This window comes from Gopherus flavomarginatus, chromosome 2, assembly GCF_025201925.1.
Source record: "Gopherus flavomarginatus isolate rGopFla2 chromosome 2, rGopFla2.mat.asm, whole genome shotgun sequence".
NCBI lineage: Eukaryota > Metazoa > Chordata > Testudines > Testudinidae > Gopherus > Gopherus flavomarginatus.
The window spans coordinates 7,046,976-7,072,841 of NC_066618.1; the positions used below are offsets into that span (position 1 = coordinate 7,046,976).

The window sequence follows — 25,866 nt, forward strand, 5'->3', positions numbered from 1 at the left end:
TCAGGAGGTCATCTAGTCCAACCCCCTGCTCAAAGCAGGGCCAATCCTCAACTAAATCATCCCATGCACAGCATCATTGGAGCAGCATTTTAAGTGTAGACCTGTCCCCAGCACTTGTAGACATACTCAAGCTGGCTTTGATATAGCTATCTCGTATAACAATAGCAGTGAAACCAGAGGACAGGCTACACAAGCCTGCGCAGAACTCTGGGTATGTAGTCAAAGTATGTCTACACTGCAGGTAAAAACCTGTAGCTGGCCCGTGCCAGCTGACTCAGGCGGCAGGGCTGTTTAATTGCAGTGTAGATGTTTGGGGTTGGGCTGGTGCCTGGGATCTACAACCCTGCAAGGTGTCAGCCTCTACCCCAAACCCTGCTTTGCAGCCAGCATTTATAATGGGTTTAAATATATAAAAAAGTGTTTTTAATTTATAAGAGGGGGTCACACTCAGAGGCTTGCTATGGGAAAGGGGTCACCAGTACAGAAGTTTGAGAACTACTGGTCTAGATTGTCAAAAACAAGGTTTCTCAAACAGGGGTCGCCGCTTCTGTAGGCAAAGCCCCTGGCGAGCCGGGCCGGGCCGGTGTGTTTACCTGCCCTGTCCGCAGGTCCAGCCGATCGCGGCTCCCACTGGCCACGGTTCACTGCTCCGGGACAATGGGAGCTACTGGAAGTGACGCAGGCCGAGGGATGTACTGGCCACTGCTTTCAGCAGCTCCCATTGGCCCGGAGCAGCGATCCATGGCCAGTGGGAGCCGCGATCGGCCGGACCTGTGGACAGGGCAGGTAAACACACTGGCCCAGCCTGCCAGGGGCTTTCCCTACAGAAGCGGTGACCCCTGTTTGAGAAACCCTGGTCAAAAAGGAAATAAATGAGAGTTAGATGCCTAAATACTTCTAAGGATCTGGGCCTAACTCTCTTTTGCCTGATAAAAGATTGCCTTTTAGAAGGTAATGGGAGCAAATTTGGAGTCCATTCTTGTTCCCATTGAAGTCAATAGGACTTTTGCTCTTGGATTTCCTGGGAGCAAATCTTGGGTCTGTCCCCCCACATCCCCAAATCACATCACCGAGCACAGCACATGGTCTGTTTCCAGACAGCAAAAAAAGCCAATCCAACATACAGGATCCATTTCAGAAAAGTCCCTAGACCAAAACCATCCCAGGCGTATAACTCCATTAATCTTGAACTCCATGTTCCATATATTGGCCTAATAAAGAATGACACACAATTTGGAGAAACAACTTGGGGAGGGCCCATTTGATTATAAACACCCATTAATATTTGTACTCGTTTTTCTTCTATTGATATTTCTTCTTTTTTCCCCTGTGACCCTCAACGTGTGACAGGAAAAGTAATAGATTCTGGAGCATAAATGCAGAAGTTGTTAAGAGTTCCATGCCCATGACAGCAGAGAGGAAGCTATTTGTGGTGCACAATATGTTTTATTGATCCTACACCACCCAGAAACTATGCTCCATCTTCTTGAGCACTATCTACTGGCAACTTATCTATTAGCTACTTGTTTCCATAAATATAGACATCTCATTGTAACAGAAACCAGCCAGAAGAAAGAAGGCCTGATGCAAAACCCAGGGAAAAGAAGTCCACTGGCTTCTCTGAGCTTTGAGTCAAGTGCATAGTGGTTCTGAAATGTGCTTTGTACTGTAACAATTTTGAGTGTTAATCTGCCCTACAGGTAAGGATCCTTCCTGTGTGTGTGGCCTTCAGCATCAGGCTCTTGGCTGTCTTTACTGCCAACTCTGCCTTTCCATTGCTTTGTAAGTACGCCGCGGAAGACATCTTTTGCTCAAATTCTCATTAGGTGCTGAATCGTTTGAATTCTGCTGCAGCGTGCTAAGGTCCCTTGTCTGAGCATAGACTGTCAGGTATGCCAGACTTTGGAAAATGTGCCATCCGTTCCCTGATCATAGTTCTTGCCTGAGTCCTCCTGATAATTCACCACCCAGAAATTGGAGAAGTCATATACTGTGACCATGTAGTGCCTGTCATCAGAAGTGAACAGATCTGTTCTGACCTTTTCCCAGGGTAGGGCTGGGATTTCATGAGGTTGTAGAGTCTCCCGATCACTATGGTCTTTGCACGCCTTGCACTGTTTCCTGTATTCTCTCAACTGGACATTCATTCCTGGCCAGTAGATACACTTCCTGGCTCATCTCAGCCTTACCTCTATCGCCAGGTTTCAGGCATGTGTCCGGCTCATGATGTCACCTCTTAAATCTGCTAGGATTACTGCTCTATCCCCTTTAAACACAGTCCCACCCGGTGCACACAACTCATCCCTCTCCTGGTTGTAAGGGGGTCCTCCTACCACATATTTTTCTTGCACTTCGGCCAACCCTGGAGTAGGAATCTTTTTATTTCCCACAGCACCCTCTCCTGTTTGATGCAGAAGCGAAGGTACTGTAGCATGTCCCACAGGGCCAGCTGTGTTGTACTCCGAAGATGCAACCTGCTCAGTGTATCTACCACCAGTAGTAACAATCCTGGACAGTACCTTATCCTCATCTGCTAGCACTGGAATCTTAGTAACATGCACTGTGGTCACCTGGGTGAATTCAGCAGTGGCTTCCTGAGGCTTTCTAAAGGCTTGTGATTGGACTGCGTGTCGATGATATGCCCAAAGGGAACGGATGTAATTGTTCCATTCCGAAGAGTACATCCCCTTTCTGGGTATGTCTACGCTACCTGCCGGATCGGTGGGTAGTGATCGATCTATTGGGGATCGATTTTATAGTGTAGACCTGGCCTCTGTGTCTGTCAGGGCTCTATCAGTCAATGCTACGAGTGACTGGCTTTGCGTCCTATGCCTCACATCTTCGCTCTAACTGTACTGCGCGGTTGTCGTGCTTTAGGACTCGTGCCTCATTTTCTTCTCTCTTTCAAATGCCTGTCCTTGGGTCGCTGACCATTTTCATGCTGCATCATAGTGTGTTAACTCTCTCAAGGGGTCACAGGCTTCTGATAAGTGTACTCAGAATCTGGACTCCCTATACATCTTGGAGTTTGGGTATTTCCTTAATGGCTGTCAATTTCTCAGATCTGGCCGGAGTCCTTCAGAAGTCAACAGATTCTGAGTGTAGGGGACCTCAATTCTTCTCAACTTCAGCTTGTCTGCACTGAGCTTAATATGCTGCTCCTGGCACCTGGTTAGTAGTAGTCACAGCTTGGTATTATAGTCCTGGATTGCCTCTTCCTTATCTCCTTCTCCTGCAACAGTAATGTCATAAGCTGCAGTCTCGATGACTAGCAGTCCCTCTAGTGCCTGCTTTTTATGGGAACACCTCTGAAGCTGAGTGGATGCTCATAGGCACTCATACCCAGCAGTGTCTACCAAGAGGTGTGGCGAAGGTTGGCAGGTGGCTGGATGGCTCACCTAGTTCAATATGCCAGAACCCATTCTTGCCATTGCAAACAGTGAACGTTTGCCCTAGATAAATCCTCAGTCTTCGATAATGGGTAACAACTTCTTTTCAATGCTCTGTTCAATGGTTTTCCATCAGTGCAGATCTTCAGTTCACCTGAAGGCTTTCTCACCACTACTAAGCTACTGATGCACTCTGTGCTAGTTTCAACAGGTGTAATGATGTCTCTCCTTTGAAGGCCTGTTAGTTCCTTCTTTGGTAGCGGCACAACTCTGGGGCTAATGGAACTCTGTGTTTTGGTATCTTGTGGGCTGTACATGCTGAGGTCTGATTTTAACTTGCTCTCTAGATGTCCATCTCCTTGAATTAGATCCTTCTATTCTGTTAGAATGCTGGACAGGTCTCCGGGTGACTGTTCTCTGTCCTCTCTCATGCTGAGAATATTGTGGTGTTTCACTGCAATCAGATCCATGGCTTGTGCAGCCCTGCTGTCCAGCAGTGGCTGATACTTCTGGGTGTCAACTACTGTAAACTCCAGGCAATAACGTCTCTTGTTCCATGTGTTTTTTATCAACAGCCTGCATGTGCTCACTGGCCTCAGAAAGGTTGTATTGTATATCACCATCTCTTGACCACATTTACTGAGTCTAATATTACTGCTTCTCAGTGTGGCTGGGGCTACATTGCAACTTACACCACAATCCAGCGGGAATCAAATTGGTCATTGGTCTAACAGCATAATTGCAAATCTGGCAGCTGAATGGCTGGCAACCGTCTTCTGCATTGTGTGAGCATTGAGCATCTTTTGATCCACTAAAGTCACACTCCAGATACTTTCCTCTTCATTGGAAGTTCCATGTCCTCAACCATTGCATGCATGGTTGCTTTTTCCTCCTTTGGGGGAGCTGCAGCGTTGGAACATAAAACGATTGTTTTCCTGCACTGCCCAGAGGCTGAGTATTTTTCATTCTGTCTTTCGTATTGCTTTCCACTGTATGTACTTTGGCCATGATGCATCCATTCTCAACTGGCCTCTTTCTGTCTTGTTCCTGGGTTGCTTTAGCTTGAGCTGGTGCACTTGCCATTGTTTTGATCTTTTCCCTGGGCAGTTCAGCTACCCTTGCTATTTGGAGGGGTTTCTCTGGGGCTAGAGCTGTTTCTTTCAAGAATCTCTCCCGTAAGCTGCAGTCATGCGTCCCACAAACAATCCTGTCTTTAATTAGAAAATCTGTGATGTCTCTGAAATTACATGAGGGTGCCAGAGTTCACAGCTCTGTCAGATAACCATTTCCTCCGCTGTTTCTCAGTTTTGGGTAAAAAGCAGTCTCTCTCTACAGTCTCATTTTATCTGGGCCCAGACGACTCAAACACTTTTATCAGCACTTCCAGTGTTTTGGGCACCTGGCAACGGTGTTTCACTCACTACTCATGCTTCTTACCCCAATGAGACAGTAAAGAAAAGCTTTACATTCATATTTTCATCTTTATCCCCATAGTCAACTCTATATACAGACTCAGTTCTTGCTTCCATGCTTGTGCAAGGTGTTTTGACTGGAAATCCCGGTTTCCCAAGAGTCTGAGTCCCTCCATGCTACCCACTTGCTCTGTTTCTAGTTGCAGCTTTGTTTTTCTGTTAATCACAGTCGTTTCCTTGCTGTGGGACTCACTGGGCTGACCTCTACTATCTTGTTTCCATGTACTGGGTGCTGGGTAATAACATGAGGGGACTCCATGTTTCCAAAATGTCTCGTTAGTAAGAGGACTTTTTGTAAAGATGCTGCAGCTACAGACAGTATTCACGTGCCCACAGGCTGACTTCTGATGTCTTCTCCAAATTCTTTCCTTCTGCAACCTGTGCTGCTGTCTCCAGGTTCCATGCAGGTGGCTACAATAACTACCATCCCCCACCCCAGTGGAGTTGCTCTCTCTATACCATGTCTTTCTACAAAATCTCCCACAATGCCGATGTAACTAACTCACCCTCACCTTATAGCTATGCATCCAGTCCACTTTCAATCAATCACACCATTTTGCTATTCTGGCATGAGCTGCAGTAAAGGAGGAACAGGGTACCACTCATTATCAAAGTCTGTAAATTTTTTCAGAGTAGGTTAAATCCAGGGGCTGCTGTAAGGGAAGCCCTGAAATTCATGTGAGGCCACTGGTGGATCATCCTGCTGTAATATCTTGTTGGCAAAGTGAACCAAACCCTTCAGATCACTGTCACTTTGTAAGTAAGAAAGGCCATTAAATCCCACACTAGGTGCTCCATGTGCCATTGCACCCTTGATGCTGCCACAGCAGCTGCAGACCGGTTCCCCTGCCCTGTACCAGCATGGGAGAGGACTGCCCCACACCTCTCATGGGGATTCTCAGTGCACAGCCTGGTTACTGTCTAAATTGTTTTGTCATTTATACAATGCATGCTTAAACTGTGGAACTCACTGCCACATGATATTGCCAAGACTAAGAGTGTAGTTGAACTTTTTAAAGGATTAACTATTTATGTGGATGATAGGAGCTCCACAGTTACTTTATATAGTCTAAGATGTATAAGAGATAGACACCATCATGCTTCAGAGTGTAAACCAGCTACTAACTGACCGGAGTTGGGAAGAAACTCTCTCTCTCTTTGGACATTTTACTGTATAATTAATCTCCCAGGCAGTTTCTTGCACTTTTTTCTAAAGAATCTCATGCTGGCAGCTCTAGGAGACAGAATACTGGACCAGATGGACCTTTGTTCTGATCTGGCATGCCTGTTCCTATGCCCCATCTTACTTGTGCTCTGCCCTGGAGCTGGACTTTGGTTCTTAAGCCTGAGCTGGATCCAAATCCAAATGCACCGAAGTGCTGCTTGGAGCCAAAGATTTTGACCCAGGTCCATGTTTCTTACTATTACTAAAGCAAAGGTGAATATGTTTCCTTGTGGCACCCCTATTGATAGTAGAGATGGTTGTGAATAATGTAAGGAATTTCCCCATGTCATAGTGATCTCTGTTGGATCCCACTGCTCTATTCCTCATAGCCCCACTTGTTGAATCATTTTATGTTTCTTGACCCTTAGCTGTCATTCCACTTAACTACAAGCAGGAAAGGATAAAGAGGGTCACCATGGGATTTTGGCAGAGCTCAGGAAAAAAAAAACCTCTCCTAGTTTTAAGAGTCCTTTGCATGAGTCAGAATCTCAGCTTAAAGAACATAATTGCTTCATTGCTCAATTGTGGCTTGGGGTCCCATTTGCAGGGGGGAAAATGTGCTTTTTCACTAGTCAGCTCTCTTCTGGCCTGTGGCAGCCGTGCCAGCTTCACAGGGATCCATCTGCAAGGCAGAACATTCATTCTGTGGTGCCTGTTTGCTATTAACACCCTGCTCTGATTATATTTGACGCTGGATGCAGTAAAGCGGCGCTTGTTTTTCTTTGGTGGCGGGAAAGCAGAGTGTAAGATGTGTTTGCCAAAAACCACGAGAGAGAGAGAGAGAGAGAGAGAGAGAGAGCAAGAGCGAGTGATCAGAACTCTTTGCCAACAGAGGTTTTTTCAGCACCTTTTCTGATACCAGAAGGAGCACTCTTACCAACGAATGGCATTCTGTCTCATTGCACTAGGCACTACCATGTAGACAAACCCTGCCCCAAAGAACTTGCGATCTAAACAGATACTGGGGAATTATGAACTCCATTTTACAGATGGGGAACTGAAGACTAAACTCTTTTTGTTCTGCATTTGTACAGTGCCTAGCACAATGAGATCCTGGTCTGTGGCTAGGGCATCTAGGTGCTAAGGTAACACAAACAATAAATGAAATTACTTGCCCAGCATCACACAAGAAATCTTGCTGAATGCAGATCTCCAGAGTCCCAGTCTTGTGCCTTACCCACAAGACTATCCGTCCTCTTCCAGAGGATGTTGTGAAGGCCAGGACTATAACAGTGTTAAAAAAAAGAGCTAGATAAGTTCATGGAGGATATGTCCATCAATGGCTATTAGCCAGGATAGTCCCTAGCCTCTGTTTGTCAGAAGCTGGGAATGAGTGACAAGGAATGGATCATCTGATGATGACCTGTTCTGTTCATTCTCTCTGGGGCACCTGGCATTGGCCACTGTCAGAAGACAGGATACAGGGCTAGACAGACCTTTGGTCTGACCCAGTATGGCTGTTCTTATGTTCTTGTCCAACTAATTATGACAATAGGCTTAACTCCAGAGTTGCACCACTGTGTATTTAGAAATCTGAGTCAGTTACATATTTATATGAGCAAAAAGGCTTTCTGATGTAAGCAGAGTCAGGATGAGCTCTACCCTGACATCTGGTGGTGAATTGTGGCAAGTTGTGCAAAAGAACTTCAGGGGCTGATCTTGTTTGCATAGGCACACCCACCCCGCCTATCAGGAGCCCACAGCAGCTCAAATGGTCACTTTCGCTGCTGTGGGATCCCCAGTTTCTCTATTATTGGGGCAGAAAGAATAAAGTGTTGCTACCCTGATTGTGTGAATCAAGGCCAGTGGAACTGTTTTACGACGGACGGACTCATCATCAACTAAGGAGCACTTGCTAGACAAGGGACATGGGTTCCAATTCCCAGTGAATTGAGGGATGGGATGGGATGGGTATTTGTACTGGGTGGCATGGGCCTGAAACACCAATTGTACTGTCACCTCTTTCTACTGTTGAGTATCAGACCTAATTTTGATTGTATTAGGAATCTAGTTACAGGCTGCTGAGCTGAATTCACTTTGGGCCAATGATGTAGCAGCAGTAGGGTTCCCCTACTACAAGCTGACATCACCCAAGAGTGGAGTGGAGCAGAGCAGCTGGCAGAGCAGCGCAGTTCATGGGATGGCTTGGACTGGCTTGCGGGATGGCTGGTGGAGTGGAGTAGCTTGCGGTGAAGGCTGCAGCAGAACCCCACAGAGAGGTGGAGCAGTCGGCCTTGGACCATGTAAGGTGCCCCTTAACACCCCGTGCGCCCCTCTCCATTTCCACCCAGGCTAGGGGAGTAAAACTCAGCAGATAAACTTTTTAACTCTGGGGCTGCAGTGACCAGGGACAGAGACTTTTGGGGTGTTGGACTTTTGGGACTTTGGGTGATTTTTGGGTTGCTGGACTCAAGAACCAAAAGGAAAGGACACAGCCCAATTTGCTGGGTGGGTCTTTGCTCATGGTTTGGCCTATGAACCCTAGTTGTGGTGTTTTCCCAATTTAATGCTGATGTTGTTTACCTCATGTTATTAAAAATTTTCTGCTACACTGAGACTCTGTCTTTGCGAGAGGGGAAGTATTGCCTCTTTGAGGCACTCAGGGATGTATGTAAGATTTTCCCAGGTCACTGGGTAGGGGCTCGAGCTGGTTTTGCATTACGTTGTTGGGAGGGGACTCCTATGTACAAGACCCAGCCCTTGCTGCTATCAGCTCGGCCTGGCAGAAGGGTTACACCAGTAATTCCTGTGACTCAAGGCTGCATTCTAGGGGTGAATATTTTGTCCTGCAATGACAGAGTTAACATGGCTTTACTTATTCTGCCTTTCTTAATAGGAGTCTTATTATTCTGCAACATACTATATTAATTAGAGTGATCAATTTAAGGAAGAATAGATGGCAGCCCTCCCCCTCTATACAAACAGCTCCATTTCCAGATAGGTCGGGATGTCAAGTTCATGCTCCTAAATGGCTGGACTTGCCGAATTTGTGGTCCCTGGGCTTTCTAGCCCCGAAGGGCCTGATTTTCAAATAGGGATGGACACACTGATCTAGCTGATAGAGAAGCCCCCACAGGCTGTCACGCCCAGCTTGGCCCCAGCACGAACAGAGTGTTTCCTGAGGTATAAATGTGACTTGGTAACTTTCCCACCAATTCATTCCCATCTCTAGGAGCTCCTGGCTCCAGCCTACACTAACAGGGACGTCACCTCTGTGCAGAAGGGTCAGTGCTGGGGCTGTGGGCAACGTAAGTCCTCCCAAGATATGTATTTTTAAAACATAGTGATAATTACCAACAGCCTTGGTCTTTTCCAGCTACTAAGCACCAGCAACTTCCACTGGGAATAACAGGCACACATAGGATCAGTAGCATTTACTCCCTTACTTTTTGACTATTCTTCAGTGGCACTACTTGCAGAATAAGGTACTACACGGCAAGAGAAAGGGTGGTAGAATGTAGCCCCCGGTTTTCGCTCAGTCCTAACTCATAGAAACTCCTCTTGACTTCTGTTGAGTGGGGACTGGTTGTTAAAGACCAGGCCTTGGATGGCCTTGCCTAGTGGTCAGGGCAGAAAGCTGGCCTAATGGTTGGAACAGGCGTGACCAGGTCTAGTGGCCAGAACCCAAATCAGGAGCCGAGTAACCAAGTCCAGGGAGTGAGCTGAGGTCGAGAGCCAGGAAGAAGGAGCCAAGGATCAGAGCCAGGGTCAGGAACCGAATACCAAGTCCAGGCAGCGAGATGGAGCTGAGAGGCTGGAGCCAGAAATCAGAACTGGGGTATCAGCCAAAGAAGGGGCAGGAGCCAGGAGCAGGGACCAAGAATTGGGAGCAAGGAGTAGGAGACCAGGCGTGGGAACCAGGAACAAGAAGCCAGAGGCAGGAGGGAGCTGAGAGCAGAAGCAGGAAGCAAGACCAGAAATGCAGCTGTGGGGTGCCCTGGGGGGTGAGGACATGGGCCAGGAGCTGCTCTTGGGTAGCCCTGTCCCCTGTCCAGAAGGGCGGATGGAGGGTCCAGGGCTCCCCACAGCAGCGTGGGCTTCCTGGGTGGTTCTTACCATGGCCTGGCTTCGGCTTCCGGCCTGGGCAAAGGGGAAGAGGAGGAACAGGGGCAGAGCCTTGGAGGAAGAGGAGGGGCAGGGAGCAGGGCCACAGAGGGGCCGTGGCTCCTGCATGTGTCCTTTTGAAAAGGGGGGTCACCCTAGCAAGGACCCAGGCCTGCTGCCAAGTTTAAGGCTGTGCCTGCTGAAGTCTTCAGCTGCACAGGAAGCCAGGTTCACTAGCTGAATCAGCGAGGAGCAACAAGCTGGGTGCAGCTGTGGGGCATTGTCACTGGCTTTTGCTGCGTGCTTGTACAACATTTAGCATCACAGGCCTGTCTTGGGTCCTGATTTCAGAACATCAGCTCCAAGTGCCTTTTTTCCCCAGAAGAATTCTTAAAACCTTCACAGAGGCATCCCTTCCTCCCCTGCATGAAATGCTGTCCCCTCTGGGGTGCTGCTGTACCTTATTGTACTTAGGAGGGGCAATGAAGTAGGTTGAAATTTTGAGTAGGGAAAATTATCGGGATGGTGTAAACAACTCAGCGTGGGCCATTAGCAGGGTTTGAACCCAGGATCTTCAGCACCAGAACTATACACCCCCACCACATGAGCAACAGTAGTAACTATGGGTATTTCTACACTGCCATAAAAGACCCACAGTGCTGCGTCTCAGAGCCCAGATCAAAGGGGCTAAAATAGTAGTGTAGACATCATAAGAACGGCCACACTGGGTCAGACCAAAGGTCCATCCAGCCCAGTATCCTGTCTACCAACAGTGGCCAATGCCAGGTGACCCAGAAGGAGTGAACCTTACAGGTAATGATCAAGTGATCTCTCTCCTGCCATCCATCTCCACCCTCTGACAAACAGAGGCTAGGGACACCTTTCCTTACCCAAAGCCATTAATGGACTTAACCTTCATGAATGTATCCAGTTCTCTTTTAAACCCTGTTATAGTCCTGGCCTTCACAACCTCCTCAGGCAAGGAGTTCCACAGGTTGACCGTGCACTGTGCTCTGGCTCCGGCTGGAGTCTGGGCTCTGAAGCCTGGCAAAGATGAGAGGGCCTCAGAGCCCGGGCTCCAGCCAACGCTGGAATGTCTACACTGCTATCCTTACCCCTGCAGCCTGAGCCCCACAAACCTGTCAGCTTACCTGAGCTCTGAGACTTGGTGCTGTGGGTTTACCTTTGCAGTGTAGACATACCCTGGCGTAGCAAGGAGTTGTAAACTCGTACCCTCTTCTGTAGACTATCCAGCCACTAGCGAGTGTGAAAAGTGTGAAAAGGCACATTGCATTAGCATGGATAACAGAGGTGCACCCAGAAACTATAAGCTTACACTTGAATCAAAGCTCGTACTGTAGGATGTTGTGGAGTTCTGTGGCTCCCTGCGACATGTGTGGGAGGGTGTTTGACTCCTTTCCTTATCTCTCTGGCCTCACATTTTCCTTTATCGCTCGCACCTGTTTGTTTTTCCTAGGTGTGCTGGGCTAGCTCTCAGAGGCCCCCCGGTTTGTCATTGTTCCCACTTGACTGGACAGGCGTGGATGGAAAGTACAAGCACTCTGCTGAATTCAGAGGCAAAGAGGAAGCGGTGGAGAGGGCTTATCTAGATTTCACAAATGCTCTTCGGCTGTGCTCATTACACACAAGTGACCTGATAGAGCCTCCATCCTGCTCGTGTGGGCGATTTCCCATTCAGTTCCACAGAGACAGGCTCAGACCCAACCTCCAGGATTAGACACTGCACTGATAGAACAGAACCTAGCATGGATTTAAACATTTTGCTCAAGACCAAAATGCAGGAGAGGTGACAATTCCACGTGGTCGGTGGAAGCACGGGGGACAGCATCAGGATCAGGGTTATTCGAAGAGCAGATCTTCACTGGAAAAATTGCACTGATTTAAAAATCAATGTAGTTACCTCTGCTGTACACCCCTGCTGTAGACACACTTAAATTGGATTAAATGGCTTTTGCTTATTTACAGATGTAAGCTAAACCAATTTAAGAAGGGCTGAACCAGTTAAGATTTATCTACGTTAGAGGTTCACTTCAATGTAACTAGATTGTTTTGAAATTGATTGAGTTAAATCAGCACAACTTTTCTAACGTAGACAAAACGTCCCCTGACGTGGTGATATGCCTTGAACCCAAATGACTCAAAGGAGGACAGAACATCTGAAGTGGCCATAGGGAGCTCATGAGAATGTTTTTCTTTCTATTTTGGGTGTTTTTTTTTTGCATCTTCCTCTCTGCAGATAGCTGGAAATAAGGTTTGAGAATCTCAACAGAATGTGACTTTCAAATGGTGAGACTGCAAAAGGCAGTGGGTCAGATTGGATGTGCCAAGTGTTCTGTGTTTGGCTTGAATCTTATCCAGTGAGGCCAAAAAGAATACCAGTGGTCGAGTCTGCCGTCCCGACGTGGAACACATATGTCAAAATACAGATGGCAGTGCTCATTTTTCAGAGTACAAGTTGGGGTAGACTTCAGAAAAACAAATCCGGGCTATTGGAAGTGCATACAGAAAGCGAACGCTACTAGAAGGGAATGATCATCTGGTTTCTAAGGGTCAGTTGATAAGGTGACAAGTTATGCTGTTTCTTGAGAGCTGCGCTCTGATTACCTCTCCTCTGTACAATTCAAAGCTGCTTCCACTTCGCTGCATCTCATGTGGGGCTTTCGTGACCGATGATGAAAAAAACAAGAGTATCTATGTGCCGACGTTAACTTCCTTTCACACACACTGGCTGGGGTTAAGTGCAGAGTCCTGGGTCTGCAATTATTTGTTCTGCTCTCTTTCATGGATTAACCTTTCCACTCGACGTGCGAGTGCTTTCTCCTTGATCTCAAATAGCCTTCTGTCTCCATATCGCTGGCTGTCAGAAACCAACCCTGTGCGCACCGGGTGCTGGTCCAGATGGAACTGCAGCCAGCATGTGCTTAAGTAAACAGAGTTTTCCATCAGGTGCTCTTCAGGGGAATTAGCAGAAGTGGCAACTCAGAAAGGTGCTTGCTTGGAAATGAATGCTGCCTTGTTTGTGCAAACTGCTATCAAGCATCTGGGGGACATGCTCATCATTATCTTCACTCGTTATGTGCGTTTAATAATGTAGCCAATCCTGAGATCTGGACTGAGGCAAATTCCCGTTGACTCCAATTGGACGTTTGCCTGAGTGAGGCAGAACTTCAGAACTGAGCCCGATAATAATTCTTAACCCCCTACAACCACTCAGATGCTTCGGTTACTGGTAGGCTGCAAGAACCAGAACAGCTCTAGATCCAGGCCCAGATTTCTGTGATTCTTAGCCTACTGGGGGCAGCTGGGGAGAGTGTAAAGTAGCTAGCTGCCGTCATTTTGGTCCTAGGATCAGTTTTTCCATCAATCTGGTCCCCAGCATAATTCAGAGCAGTCTCGAGGCTGCTCTAAACTATGGCAGCCGACTATGGGATGTGGCTGATGCACAAGCTCTCGCTTTAGCCTCCATGTGCCTCACCCTGCTCTCTGTCAGGACAGTTCTCTCTTCTGTAACCTGCCATACCACTCTCAGGGGCAGATTCTCCGTTGTCCACCCCTTGTGGCATCATGTGCCGTGTGGGTACAATACGCTGCCAGATCAGCAAGGTAATGATTTGCACTCACTGGCTGCACAAGGCAGGGCAAGGAGCATCACACCCTTGCCTCCCGCCCTTCTGCTCCCAATACAGGATCCATCTCCTCCTAGGACTCCATCTAGAGACTCACTAGTTAACTCTGATACACACACACACTTGCCAAGGAACATTTTATTAATTTCAGAGATGAAGACCAGCTGGGACCATCAGATCACCTAGTCTGTATAACAGAGGCCATGTAATGTCCAGTTAGCCCGATATTGAGTCCAAAGACTTTAGTTAAAATAAAGTCTGAGAGTCCCCAGGAGACTAAAGTGTTGTTCTACAGGCAAAGGACAGGAGAGACTGAGGTGCACCATTGCCTGAGACCTCTGCAATTGCGGGGAAGCGATTAGGTGATCTACACTCCGGGCTGTAGGGGAAGGCAAAATACCGCAAGGTCCCAGCTAGACTGACCTGGGGAGGGGGGAAATTCCTTTCTGATCCCAAATCTGGCAAACCCTGAGCATGGGAGCAAGACACAGCAGCCAGGCACTAGGAAAGAGGGCTCTCTGAACCACCTCAGAGCACTGGTCCATCCCATCCGGTGTCCTGCTTCCAGCTGTGGCCAATCATGGATGCTTCAGAGGAAGATGAAAAAACACCCCACCCTCCGCCCCCCGAATACATCTGGGCAATTGTACATCAGGAAACACAATTCCTTCCTGACCCCAGACATTGGATTATAGTCATTACATTATTATCATGTCTTATGCCATATTATACTGCAAGACCATTTGTCTGTAGGCCGGCAGGTTGCTTTACAGCTGAGAGAGAGAGATTGTGTTACGCACTGGGGTGAGCAACAGGGTTGAGGCAACATTATGAAGGCAATGAGTGGATGATGCAAGCAAGAGAGAGTACCATAACCAGGAGGGATGGTGAGAGGTAACATTGAGGAATGAGTGTTACAGAGAGGCTGGAGATGGGGTTGATAGGTGGTAAGAAAGGGGGTGGGGAAGGAGGCTGTGTTGGGCAAAGGACAGTGTGATACCTCGAGGAAGGTAGATGATTAGCAACAGGAGAGGGAGAAGTGAGTGAGGATGGGGGTTGCAGTGAGGCACCGTGGTGGGCTGGGGTTTATTTCCAGGCTCCACCCAACATATTTCTTCCCCTAATTGTCACCATCCATAGCTAGGATTGAAATTAGGAGCAGATGCCCAGACCCTCTCTCCACCCACCGGGATGAGCTCTCATCCGTATTTAGCAGCATTTGACTAAAGTTCAGGAATCTGACCTCCTGCTACTTACATATGGTGGTCGCTTATGAGCGGTATGTTCCCTAGAGGAGCCAACTGAGCATTCACACAGGGGTTTAATGCAGTTTAACTAATCCACTTCAAATTCACACCTTTAGTTAATCCAGATTAACTTTCCTGGATGTCCCTCTGTAGACAAGCCAAAAGGAGTTTATGATCTTCATTTGGCAGCTGAGGAATTGAGACACAAAAAGATTACGTGATTTGCCCACACGTGCACTGGGAATCTGTAACAGAGCCAGGAACTGACCCCAGCTCTTTGGAGTGCTAAGCCAGTGCTATAACAGTTACCGCCAACTCCACGTGTTCAACAGTCATGCCTCAAAAATAATGAGATTTTTTTTTTAAATCATGATTTTTAAGCCAAGTCACAAGTTTGGGGTTCTTTGATTTGCCTCCTGGTGTCTGAGCCACTATGGGTGACAGTGTGGGGTTTTTTTTTTCTCCACAGCTCTGAGCTAGAAATTCCTTTTTCCCTCACATCATCACCTGATACTGGGTTTTAAGAAAAACACTAGACTCATCAGGAAATCACATGAGTTGCCAACATTGCAACCACAAGCCCATGCTTGAGCCAATGAGCTAAGCCACACGCTAGAGAACAGGTGTAAGGGACCAGGGCATAGGCAGTCTGGCCTAGTAGTCACAGCTAGGCTGATGTCCACAAGTCAAAGACAGCCACGGGGCAGTAGCCATCGAGCAGCAATTGGAGTAATTGCTGCAGCTGGGATCAACAAGTACGAGTCAGGGTCAGAGACTGGAGATCAGAGAGGGTTACCAGGCTTGCGGAAGCAAGGTGAGGGCTGGAGTCACAATGAGCCAGGAGTCTGCACCATTGCTGAGACAACATCCTAGTCCACCATCCTGGGTAAAACAATGAGCAGTGGCCAATCAGATGGCCACAGGGTGCTGTTGCTTTGGCCCCATTGGTGGTGCCTGATTGTCACAGTGCTCCTTGGAGGTGGCATTGCAGGGTCTCCTGGTGGTGATGTGGGAACTTTAGGTGTACCTTGCTCCACCAGGCTGCGTCCTAGCCCCCTGCGCCCTTACGACAGGGGTGTCCCAAGGCAGTACTTACAAAGACCCTACATTCTCTTAGAGGCAATTTTACTGACTCAACTTCAACCAACCAACCAAAGCCCAGTTCACCCTGGGCTCCAATCCCTAGGGGACTTTTCACCTTTACCTCTCCAGCTCCCATCCCAAGAGACTCTGGCAGTCCTGCTTCTTGCAGCTTCCCAGCTCTGACTCACTGGGCGTCTCTCTTTGTCAGGTCCAGGTGTCCTCTTTTAAAGCCTAATCTGGATCAGATGATGTGGACTGGATTTGCTCTATCTTCATGGGGCCAGTGTCCAGCTGTGGCGGCTGCGGAGATGACAGAGGAAGATCAGCATCTTCTTCTAAAGCCAGACATGCTCTGCATTGTCAGAAGCTTGAGCTGAGAAACCCATGCTCATGCTGGCGTGGATTCAAATAAAGAGCAGGAGGTGAAATCAGCCAGTTTCCAGCTTCTCCGGTGCCAGGCACATCTGGCAGTAAGCAGCTTCTTTCCGAGCGGTGCCTGGCAGCATCAGGCCTTATTTTCAACAAGCCCCATTAAAGGATTATAAAAGCCTAGTTAAAATAAAGCCCTTCAAGCCATGACTGGAAGGAAAACAAAAGTAAACAAAAGGGCTCTATCATCCACATTGTTATTACCTGCAGTGCCGTGAAACCAAAAATCACTGAACTGGCAAATATAAGAGAAATCTATAAACACACACACACAAACATGGGTATGAATATAAAGCGCATTTTTGTTTCGTTTGTGGTTTAGGGAACACACAAAAAAAAAAGCCTTCCCATTTTGACCAATTACTCTTGATATTTTGCCATGGTATTTAATATTTTACCTCCAAGAAATAATAAATTTTCTACCCAAAAAAATTTCAAAGGAAGTAGCTATACCCGTGTTCTGAATAGAAACCCATTTATTAAACCTGCATTGTAAAGTCAGGGAATTTCACAGGAGCTGGAGTATAAACAAAATAAATAAATAAATTGTAAATATTGTTTGCCAGGAGCCGTCACGATTTCCAAATAAAATGGCTTTGTGACTGGATGGCTCGGTTGAGAGGTAATGGGGGCAGAAAACCTTTCCCCTCTGCCCTGCAAAGATTGGCACAACAATGAACAGAGAAGGGTCCCAGTGATGGAGTTCAGATCTGCTCATCCAGAGAGCTCAAAGTGCTTTACAAAGGAAGATAAGTATTGTTAGCCCCATTTTACAGATGGGGGAACCGAGGCAGAAGGCATAGCTCACCAGAGAGCACACGTCAGGAGCAGAACACAGCTCTCCTTAACTCCAAGTTCAGTTTCCTCTCGACTATGGTGGTGCCCATCAAAACTTCTGTCTTGGCCCATTGCTGAAATATACCTAAGTCCCCACATTCCTACCTGGATTAAAAGTTCGGTGGGGTTTTCAGCTCTGGTGTCCTGCTTTCAAATCAGCTCTTGCAGTGAATGGACATTTTTGCCATCCCCAAATCAGTCAGTGGCCTATGGGAAAAGAGCTGCCCACTGAGCCCAGGTGTCTGCATCACCAACAACTGGCATTTGTTAGAACCCTCATCAGCAGGCCAAGGATGAAATGGAGAGGCACAGACTCTCAGCCATTGGGACGTGTCCACAGATGTTAAATAACAAGAAAGCAGATTGTCTTGCAGAAATTTCTCCCTTCTGATGCCTTTTGGAGACTGTAAATCCCTTGAGTCGGCACTTTTGCCACACGGATCCCAGTGAGACAGGCCCAGCATAGCATCTGTCCTGTTGCCTGGCCGAGAAGGCACGGAATTTTAAGGAATGCACAGTGCAAGGTTCTTGCTCTCTGAAGCTCTCCCATTCCCTCTTCTGACCTGATCCGATTTCTCCTCACCATCCAGCTCTCCATATCCCAGCCTGTGTAAACTGCTGCTGTCCATCTCATATGTAGCACAGAACTGGGGGGCCCAAGGCAGAATGGGACCCAAATTATAGACACCCTTAGATTGGGTGGCAAGAACCCCCTAAATTCCATAGCAAAGCTCACTTCTTTGGGCACTTCATTCCCCTTCCCCCATCCCAATGCAAACACACGCTGCTTTGGCTCTTCAGTTGGAAACACTCACTGATGAGGGGGTTTTGATAAGGGGTTTTTATGTTCTCCAAGCGACGCAGCTCCACAGACCTTAGTAGCGAGCTCAGCACCTCCTTCCCCACCACGCCTGGGAATGGGGGAGCTTGTAGCTGGCGTCAGTGACTCATCTCCCCAGCACCCCTCCGCTTCTGGCTTCCTTGCTTCCCAGCTGGAAGCTGGATTCCAGCTCTGGTACCGCAGCACCCAGATGCCCAGCTTCCTGGAACAGTGTAAGTAACATGCACTGTAATGAAGTGGGGAACGCTGGAAAGTAAGAGGCAGCCACAGGCTGGTCCTGGCAGGCAGGGTGACAGAAGACAAAGTGCTGAGGACCCATCAACAGCAAAATGATGAATTCAGGAAAAGGCCACATTCTGCAACAGTGGAGTCCATGGAGGCCTTAACTGAGAGGTATGGGGCACTTTGCACCTCTCTGAGCTATTTTTTCAAGCTGTCTGCAGACTCAGGCAAATGCCACTGCACTGGTTTACACTCGGTTTGTGTTTTCAAGGTTTTCTGTAGAAGCACAAGGACCACAAATGTCTTTTGTTTGAAAGGAAAGCTGAGATTCCGCAGCAAAATGTGAACTGTGGAATACATAACCCCTTCCCTCATCTTCCGGGCAACTCCAGTGGCTACATCCTCATTCAGGATCCAGTTGAAAATGGCCCTATTGGTTCTTCAAGCCTTCCGCTTGCTTCAGCCGAACTCACAGAGCTTAGCTGTGGCTCTGTCCATTACGCTCTAGGCATTTCTAAGGTCCCCATAATAATACCTAATTAGTAGATCTCCAAATGTTTGGCAAAGCAGGGCAACATCAGCATCCCCATTTTACAGAAGGGGAAACTGAGGCAGAGAGAGGGGACGTGACTTGCTGAAGCTCCTCCAGCAGGTCAGGGACAGAACTGGGAACAGAACCCAGCTCTCCTGAGTCTCAGCCTAGTACTCTAGCCATTAGTCTTACCCATCAGCAGCAACTTCCCTTGCTCCTGCAATACGCTCCTAGCACTAGCCTCTGCTCTGTCCCATCCCACCATCATGGTGTGAGAGCCTTCTTCTCTGCCTTTCCCTCCACCACCAAAGTCCTTCCTGGTTCTCTCTGCCTCACCCGGATTCCAGATCTCAGCTGAGCTTTCTTTCCTTGCCTTAACTTCTTTCAAAATTCACTCGCCCGCTGCTACCTTTTCTTTTTAAATTCCACTATTGTAACTCTGTTACTTAGCTGGGGTGAAAGAGGCTGTATGGAACCAGGGCCTAATCCTGACTGACTTCAGCAGCAGATGGAGTGGGACTCAGCCACTCCCAGGACTGAACCTCATTCATGCTATACCTGAACTAGGGGGTGACCTCCCTGCCTGTTATAAGCTCCATTTAAAGGAAGAGTGACCCAGTTTAATACAGAATGCCACAAGCCTTGCAGTCTACTCCTACACACATTGCTGAGCCTTAAGAGCTAGTCAAAAAAAAAAAAGAAACCATTTTCCCCTGGTCTCTCATCACATCTGCCAGCAGCTGGGAGCAGACGCTGAGGGCAGCACATGTGTTAAAGTCCCAAAGAATGTTACAGAAAATGATAACCCTTTGCACTGGTTTTTGAGCCACCCTATATAATTAAATAGGGAATTATAGCCTTGCATTAGAATTCCATAGGTGGCTTGAAAATAGCCTACAGAGAGAATTCCAATCTCTCTCGAATGTGATGGGCCCCATTCTTGTTTTTTTCTCTGCTCCACTTGTACTGCTCCTCCAGCAAAAAGAGAGAGGAAAGCCAGCCTCTGTATCTCCCTCGGAGGGGACTCCACCAGTCCGGGGACTGCAATGTAGGTAAAGTTGGCATGATCAGCTCCCCATGCCGCCCCCGGAACACAGGGCTTTCTGCTTATCCCCTGCTGGTGTACAATCCGTAGGGTACTGGAGTCAGCTGGCATAAATAAGAGCAGTTTTGTGGCTGCTCTAACCAATGCCAAAGATGGTGCAGGGATGGTAACATGTCTTGGGACATTAGAGAGCTGTGAAATGGAGAGTGAAACACCACTCCGGCTTGTTATTGGTGCAATTGCAGGCAGCCTTTCATCTGAGCAAAAAACAGGGGTGAAGTTTACGCACTTTTATTGGGTCAGTAAAAAGATCCCACAACATTGGGGCCCAATTTGTGAAATCTCCTGCAGAGCTAACCCGTGAAACGTATCAAAGCAATTGAAAATAAAAATGAATACACTCTCACAAAAAGGAGGTGAAATTTGTACAGCATATTTTGGGGGGCAGGAGGAAAAAAATGGAGACTATGTCAAGAGATGTATCAATGTCATTGAGAAAGCTGGTAATGTGGGTTAGCTAGCTCTGCAGTGGGCTAGAAGTCTTTAAGGCAGCCAGACTTCCTTCTTGAGCTTTGATTCTTGGGATTCCAGGACCTGCTCCAGCAAAAGCACTTTTAAGCATGTGTTTGGTGGCTCCACTGAAATCAGTGGCACCACTCACGTGCTTAAAATGGAGCATGTGCTCAAGATCTTTGCAGGGTCGGGGCCTAAGTGACAGCAAGAGAACTAAATATAGAGAGCAAGGATGATCCAGTGGTTAGGGCACTAACTTGGGAGACCTGGATCAATTGCTCACTCCACCACAAGCTTCCGGTGTGACCATGGGCGAGTCACTTAGTGTCTCTGTGCCTCAGTTTCCCATCTGTAAAATGGGGATAATAGCACTGCCCTGCCTCCCAGGGGTGCTGTGTGGATAAATACGTTAAAGATTGTTAGGTGCTCAGACACCATGGTGATAGCGACCCTGTAAGTGTCATAGAACATGATGGAGGTTGGGTGAAACCTCATTGAAGCTGGTGGGCATGATCAGTGCTTCCTATAGAGGAGAGAGAAAGAAGAAACCCAGGCTGAACTGGGAGAGTAGACTTGTGTTCCTGGTGCACCCAGCTACCAATAAGAATTTCCAGGATACATCAGCAATGGACCAATGTATTGACATTCTGCCAGGCTTGGACTTGCAGATCAAGAACTGGGAAAGGAGGCCAAAGACATTAAGAGAAGCTGTAGAATTTCCCCAGGAGCTTGAAGCTTTCCTTACAGCATTGGACCAGAAGAGGAAGCAGCCGCTAGTGAGGAATCTGGAAGTCGAGCCCAGTAAGTACAGCTCTGTCTGTAATATGTATCATGAAAGAAGAGATTCTAATCTGGTTCAGGATCTTATTGAACAACTAGAAAAGTATCAATCTAGTTTGTAAAATAAGGGAAACTGGTAAAAATGCAAAAAGTAAGGGAAGCTCTTCAGTTAAGTGCTGGTATTGTGCAAAACTGGCCACAGAAAGGATTGTTATAAATATAAGACAGGTCAGAAGAGAGAATCATGAGTGTCTGTGTGAAGCCCGTCACACAGTTTGGGAAACAGGGACACCAAGCCAAGGGGCCAAAGCTTGGAGATACAAGGGTCAGGCCTGGAGGTTTTGTTTAGGTCTGGGCAGTTGGACGACAATCATGAGTGTTTGGCCACTGAGTGTGTAATAGGATCTATGAATTGCACTGGAATAGTGGACATTGGCTCTGACAAGAGAGTTACTAGACCAAACTTGCTAAAAATTCTAGGGAATAGAGGCTCTAAAACTGAACTATCTGATTGGTCTCAAATGGAGACAGTGACTGGGGAACATGCCGTATCCAAAAACTGTGTTTGAAAATTGGACATCTGGAATTGGCACAAGTTGTCTGAGTGTCGAAATAGCGGATGAGCTGTTAATTGTCTTGGATTTCATTATGGCTAATAACTGTGTAATCAGTGCCAGAAAGGGTGTCCTACAAATGTAATCTGTGGAAATCTCTTCAAAGGGGTGGCCCAGTTGAAGCAAATGGTTTGTAGGCAATTGTTTTACAGTGAGGACGTCCTACCTGCAGGGGCAGAAATCCTATTAGCAGCGACACGCGATGGCAGCTTTCCAGAAAAGGAAAGATGAGGAGTGGTTGAGACCTGATTTTAGACCCAGGGGAATCTCAGCTGTTGAAGTTCTTGTGGCTCTGAAGCAGCAATGGATTCTGTTTGTCTGCTGAATGTTTCTGACAACTAGCAAATATCAAAAAAGGAAACCCAGCAGCAAAATGTGAACCAGTGGATCTAGGAAATGCTGGTCTAGAAGAAAACTATAAGGGAGAAAGGAGTGAAAGTGAGATCCCAAAGTTTCTGCTGGACTTGTTCCAGTGCAATGCTACACATTTAGCAACCAACCCATAGTGGAACTCGTTGCCAAGGGATGTTGTGAAGGCCAGAAGTATAATTGGGCTCAGAAAATAAATAGATAAGTTCATGGAGGATGGGTCCATCAAAGGCTATTAGCCAAGATGCTCAGGGATGTGGCCTCATGCTCTGGTTGTCCCTAAATCTCTAACTGCAAAATGCTGGGACTAGATAACAGGCGATGGATCATTCAGTAATGCCCTGTTCTGTTAACTCCCTCTGATGCACCTGGCATTGGCCATTGCCAGAAGACAGGATACTGGGCTAGATGGACCACTGGTCTGACCAAGTATGGTCGTTCTTATGAGAAGCAGTAGAACAGTCTAAGAGACTTTCTGGTTAGGAATCAGGAGTTGTTCTCCTGTCCCATTAAATGTATAGACTGTAGTGTACAGGTCTAGCACAAGATGGATACCGGAGAATATCGGCCACTAAGTGGCTACCTCACCATTTAGCAGGAGCAAAGAGGGAAGAGGCTCTGCAGGTCACTGAGGAAATGTCTCAGGAAGGCATAACTGAGCCTTGGGCTGGAAAAGAAAAAAGATGGCAGCAGCAGATTCTGTGAGGGCTACCGAAAACAAAATGAAGTCACTTTGAAGGATTCTTATCCATCACCACAAATGCGGTAGCAGGTTCCGCCTGCTTGTTCCACACAGAATCTTAAAAGTGAGTGTTGGCAAAGGGCAGCAAAGGACAGGGGAAAGACTGCCTTCGCTGCACCTGCCTTCACAGCACCTCGAGGCCTGTGGCAATTTGAAGTGCGAGTTTTCAGCTTGTGCGATGCACCAGCCAGAGTTGAGAAGCTAACGGAGAGGATATTGGCATGGCAATCCACTTTTAGCCTGTTTGTTATACCCAGGTGACCTCTTGAGGCATACTAAAGCCTTTGGACAGGAAATGCTACATATCAATGGTCTGTGACACATTTTGATATTGATCAGTTGCAGCTTTCAAGTTAGTGCATTACAGAGAAATGCCCTTAAGTTGAGTACAGAGCCTTGCTTCACTTGGTCATTAAGAATGGAGCCTTATTGTGTTATTTACCCAGCATGCGGTGCATGAAGCAGCCACTGGAATTTAAAATTGGAGTTACAAGGCCTGTATGTCTGCCTCACCTCTGCCTGGGCCTGCCGTAGCACCTCTCATAGTAGGCTCCCAAAGTGTCATGCAGGCACTAATTCATTTTCACAACACCCGATGTTAGAAGGAAGTGCTTTCAACCCCATTGACAAGTAGGGAAACTGAGACACGGGGCAGTAAAGTGAGTGACCCGAAGTGTCACAGCAGATCGATGGAAGAGCCAGGAATAAAACTAACTGGAAGCTTCAATCATGCCCAATCTTGGAGTTAGCTCCTGCTTTAATCAACCACACTCTGTTCCCCGGTGCCCTGGCTGCTAGCTCAGATCAGTGCCACAAGTCCATCACACAAGTCCTCCTCCTTTATACACACACACACACAGTATTGCAATGGAAGAAAACAGAAACAGCTGTGGACAAATGAAAGGGATTTTAGACACCAGAGTCTGGATTCTGGTCTCAGTGACAGTGGTGTAACTCCACTGAATTCAGTGCAGTTACTCCAGGTTAACAGCAGGGTCGCTGAGATCAGTATCTGGCTCCAGAGGCCAATTTCAGCCCTGGCACTGGTGCACGTAACTCCCATTAAAGTCAATGGGCAGTTTGACTTGTTTACCCCGAGTCAGAATTCTGGACGTTGCTCCAGTTCTGGGACCAGTACTCCCCCCTTCATGTCATGGAGGGATTAAAGCCCAGCTCCTATCTGAACCCTCCGGAGTGGCCTTGGCAGCTTTACAGCCCTCAATAGATACCAGAGGAGTTAGAAGCCATGCACCTCCTCAGGTCTCATTCCCATTCGATGGCTCCCATGTCTCCCGCCCACCAACCCCGCTAATGATCCGGTCTCATCGCCCCAGTATGATCCCAGTCTCCTTGACACAGAACTCTCTCCTGGTGAGTCACTCTGTGCGTTTGTAATGTGGCATGTGGAAAAAGGCTTCTCTGGCATCTGGTTCTAATAAATATTCTGGTTCCCAGGGTTTTAATATCAAGGACACTGGCCTGGAAAGAGTTGCTGGGCATGGGTTGTGCTCTCCTGATGGACACCTATGTGCTGTCACCCTCTCTGCTCTTGCTCCCTGTCTTACCTTTGCCAGCTGCTACTGTTGCCCATTGGTCTCTTTGAGGAGCTAAGTTAACCATGCACTGGGATGGCCAGGCTCAGTCTGTCTCTCTTCACTCAGGATCAAATTCTGAAATCCTCTCTCTGGGCTCTGACTTCACTGGGCTTTGGATCAGTTTGAACAGAGGCAACTGTCCATTGAAGTTGTTGGAATTTCTGTTGAGGTCAAGAGAACAAGGGGTCATCCAATGACATTTGTAAGCTCTTTGGGGCAGAGACTGTCTTTTTGGACCAGATCCTCATGGCACCTAAATATACTTGAGGACTGGGGCCTTTATTCTTTAGGCTTATAGAATATCAGGGTTAGAAGGGATCTCAGGAGGTATCTAGTCCAACCCCCTGCTCAAAGCAGGACCAATCCCCAGACAGATTTTTTTGCCCTAGATTCCTAAGTGGCCCCCTCAAGGATTGAACTCACAATCCTGGGTTTAGCAGGCCAATGCTCAGACCACTGAGCTATCCCTCCCCCCAGGGATAATGATACAGTTTGTTTACCTTAAAGCACCTTGCATCCACACATAATCTTTCTGTAAAGTGAATTATTTGATGTCTTAAGGTCAACTGACTTGGGCTGGCAGGGCTCATACTACAGCACTTTAACTGTACAGCCCCTCGCACAATGGGGTCTTGATCCATGACATAAATTAAAAGGTGGGAAATTAAAAACCAATAAAAGGAAATCCTTTTTCACACAGTGCTCAATTAGACTGTGGAACTCATTGCCACATGAATTTGTTGAGGCCAAGAAGTTAGCAACATTCAAATAGGGACTGGACATTTATATGGATAGTGCAATGAGGTATACTGGCCCAGATGGAGAGGAGGCCAGATGACCCCATTACCGGGAGTTAGAATGAAGAAAGGCCTAGGAAATCGCAGGATCAGGAGCAGGGCAGAGGTCGCCTCTCTTCCAGCCAATCAGGAGGAGCTTTCTGGAGTAGGGCAGTATATAGAGCATCTTCTCCCTCAAAACAGGGGAGACACTGACAAGAGAAGGAAGCCAGAGCCAGCAGGCTAAACTCCAGGGAAAGGCAGCAATGCTATGGTGGGGGAAAAGATCTGTGTGGATTTCAGAAAAGTCAGAGGTAAGTAGGAACCTTTGGATTGAAGTAATGGACTGTATTGGTGCAACTGTTTGCGGTCTTTAAAGCAGCCCCAAGCAAAGGGCAATAGAATGCATCAGAAGGGCTGCAATGGGTGTGTAAAGGGGTCCTGAAGACGAAGAACAGAGGAAG

General features: G+C 47.5%; 1 protein-coding gene across 2 annotated transcripts in view; it reads left to right on the forward strand.

Annotated features, from left to right (window-relative positions):
- The window catches only part of SNAP47 (synaptosome associated protein 47), a 115,643-nt gene that overhangs the window by 68,405 nt on the left and 21,372 nt on the right, over positions 1-25,866 (forward strand). The window contains exon 5 of one of the 2 annotated variants that reach the window (XM_050942688.1): positions 11,608-12,771. The exons of the other annotated variant lie outside the window; for it this stretch is intronic. Within the exon in view, the coding sequence (XP_050798645.1) occupies positions 11,608-11,868 (261 nt within the window). The 3' untranslated portion in view covers positions 11,869-12,771. Of the gene's footprint in view, positions 1-11,607; positions 12,772-25,866 lie in introns of those variants that run through there. 2 annotated transcript variants of the gene reach the window in all.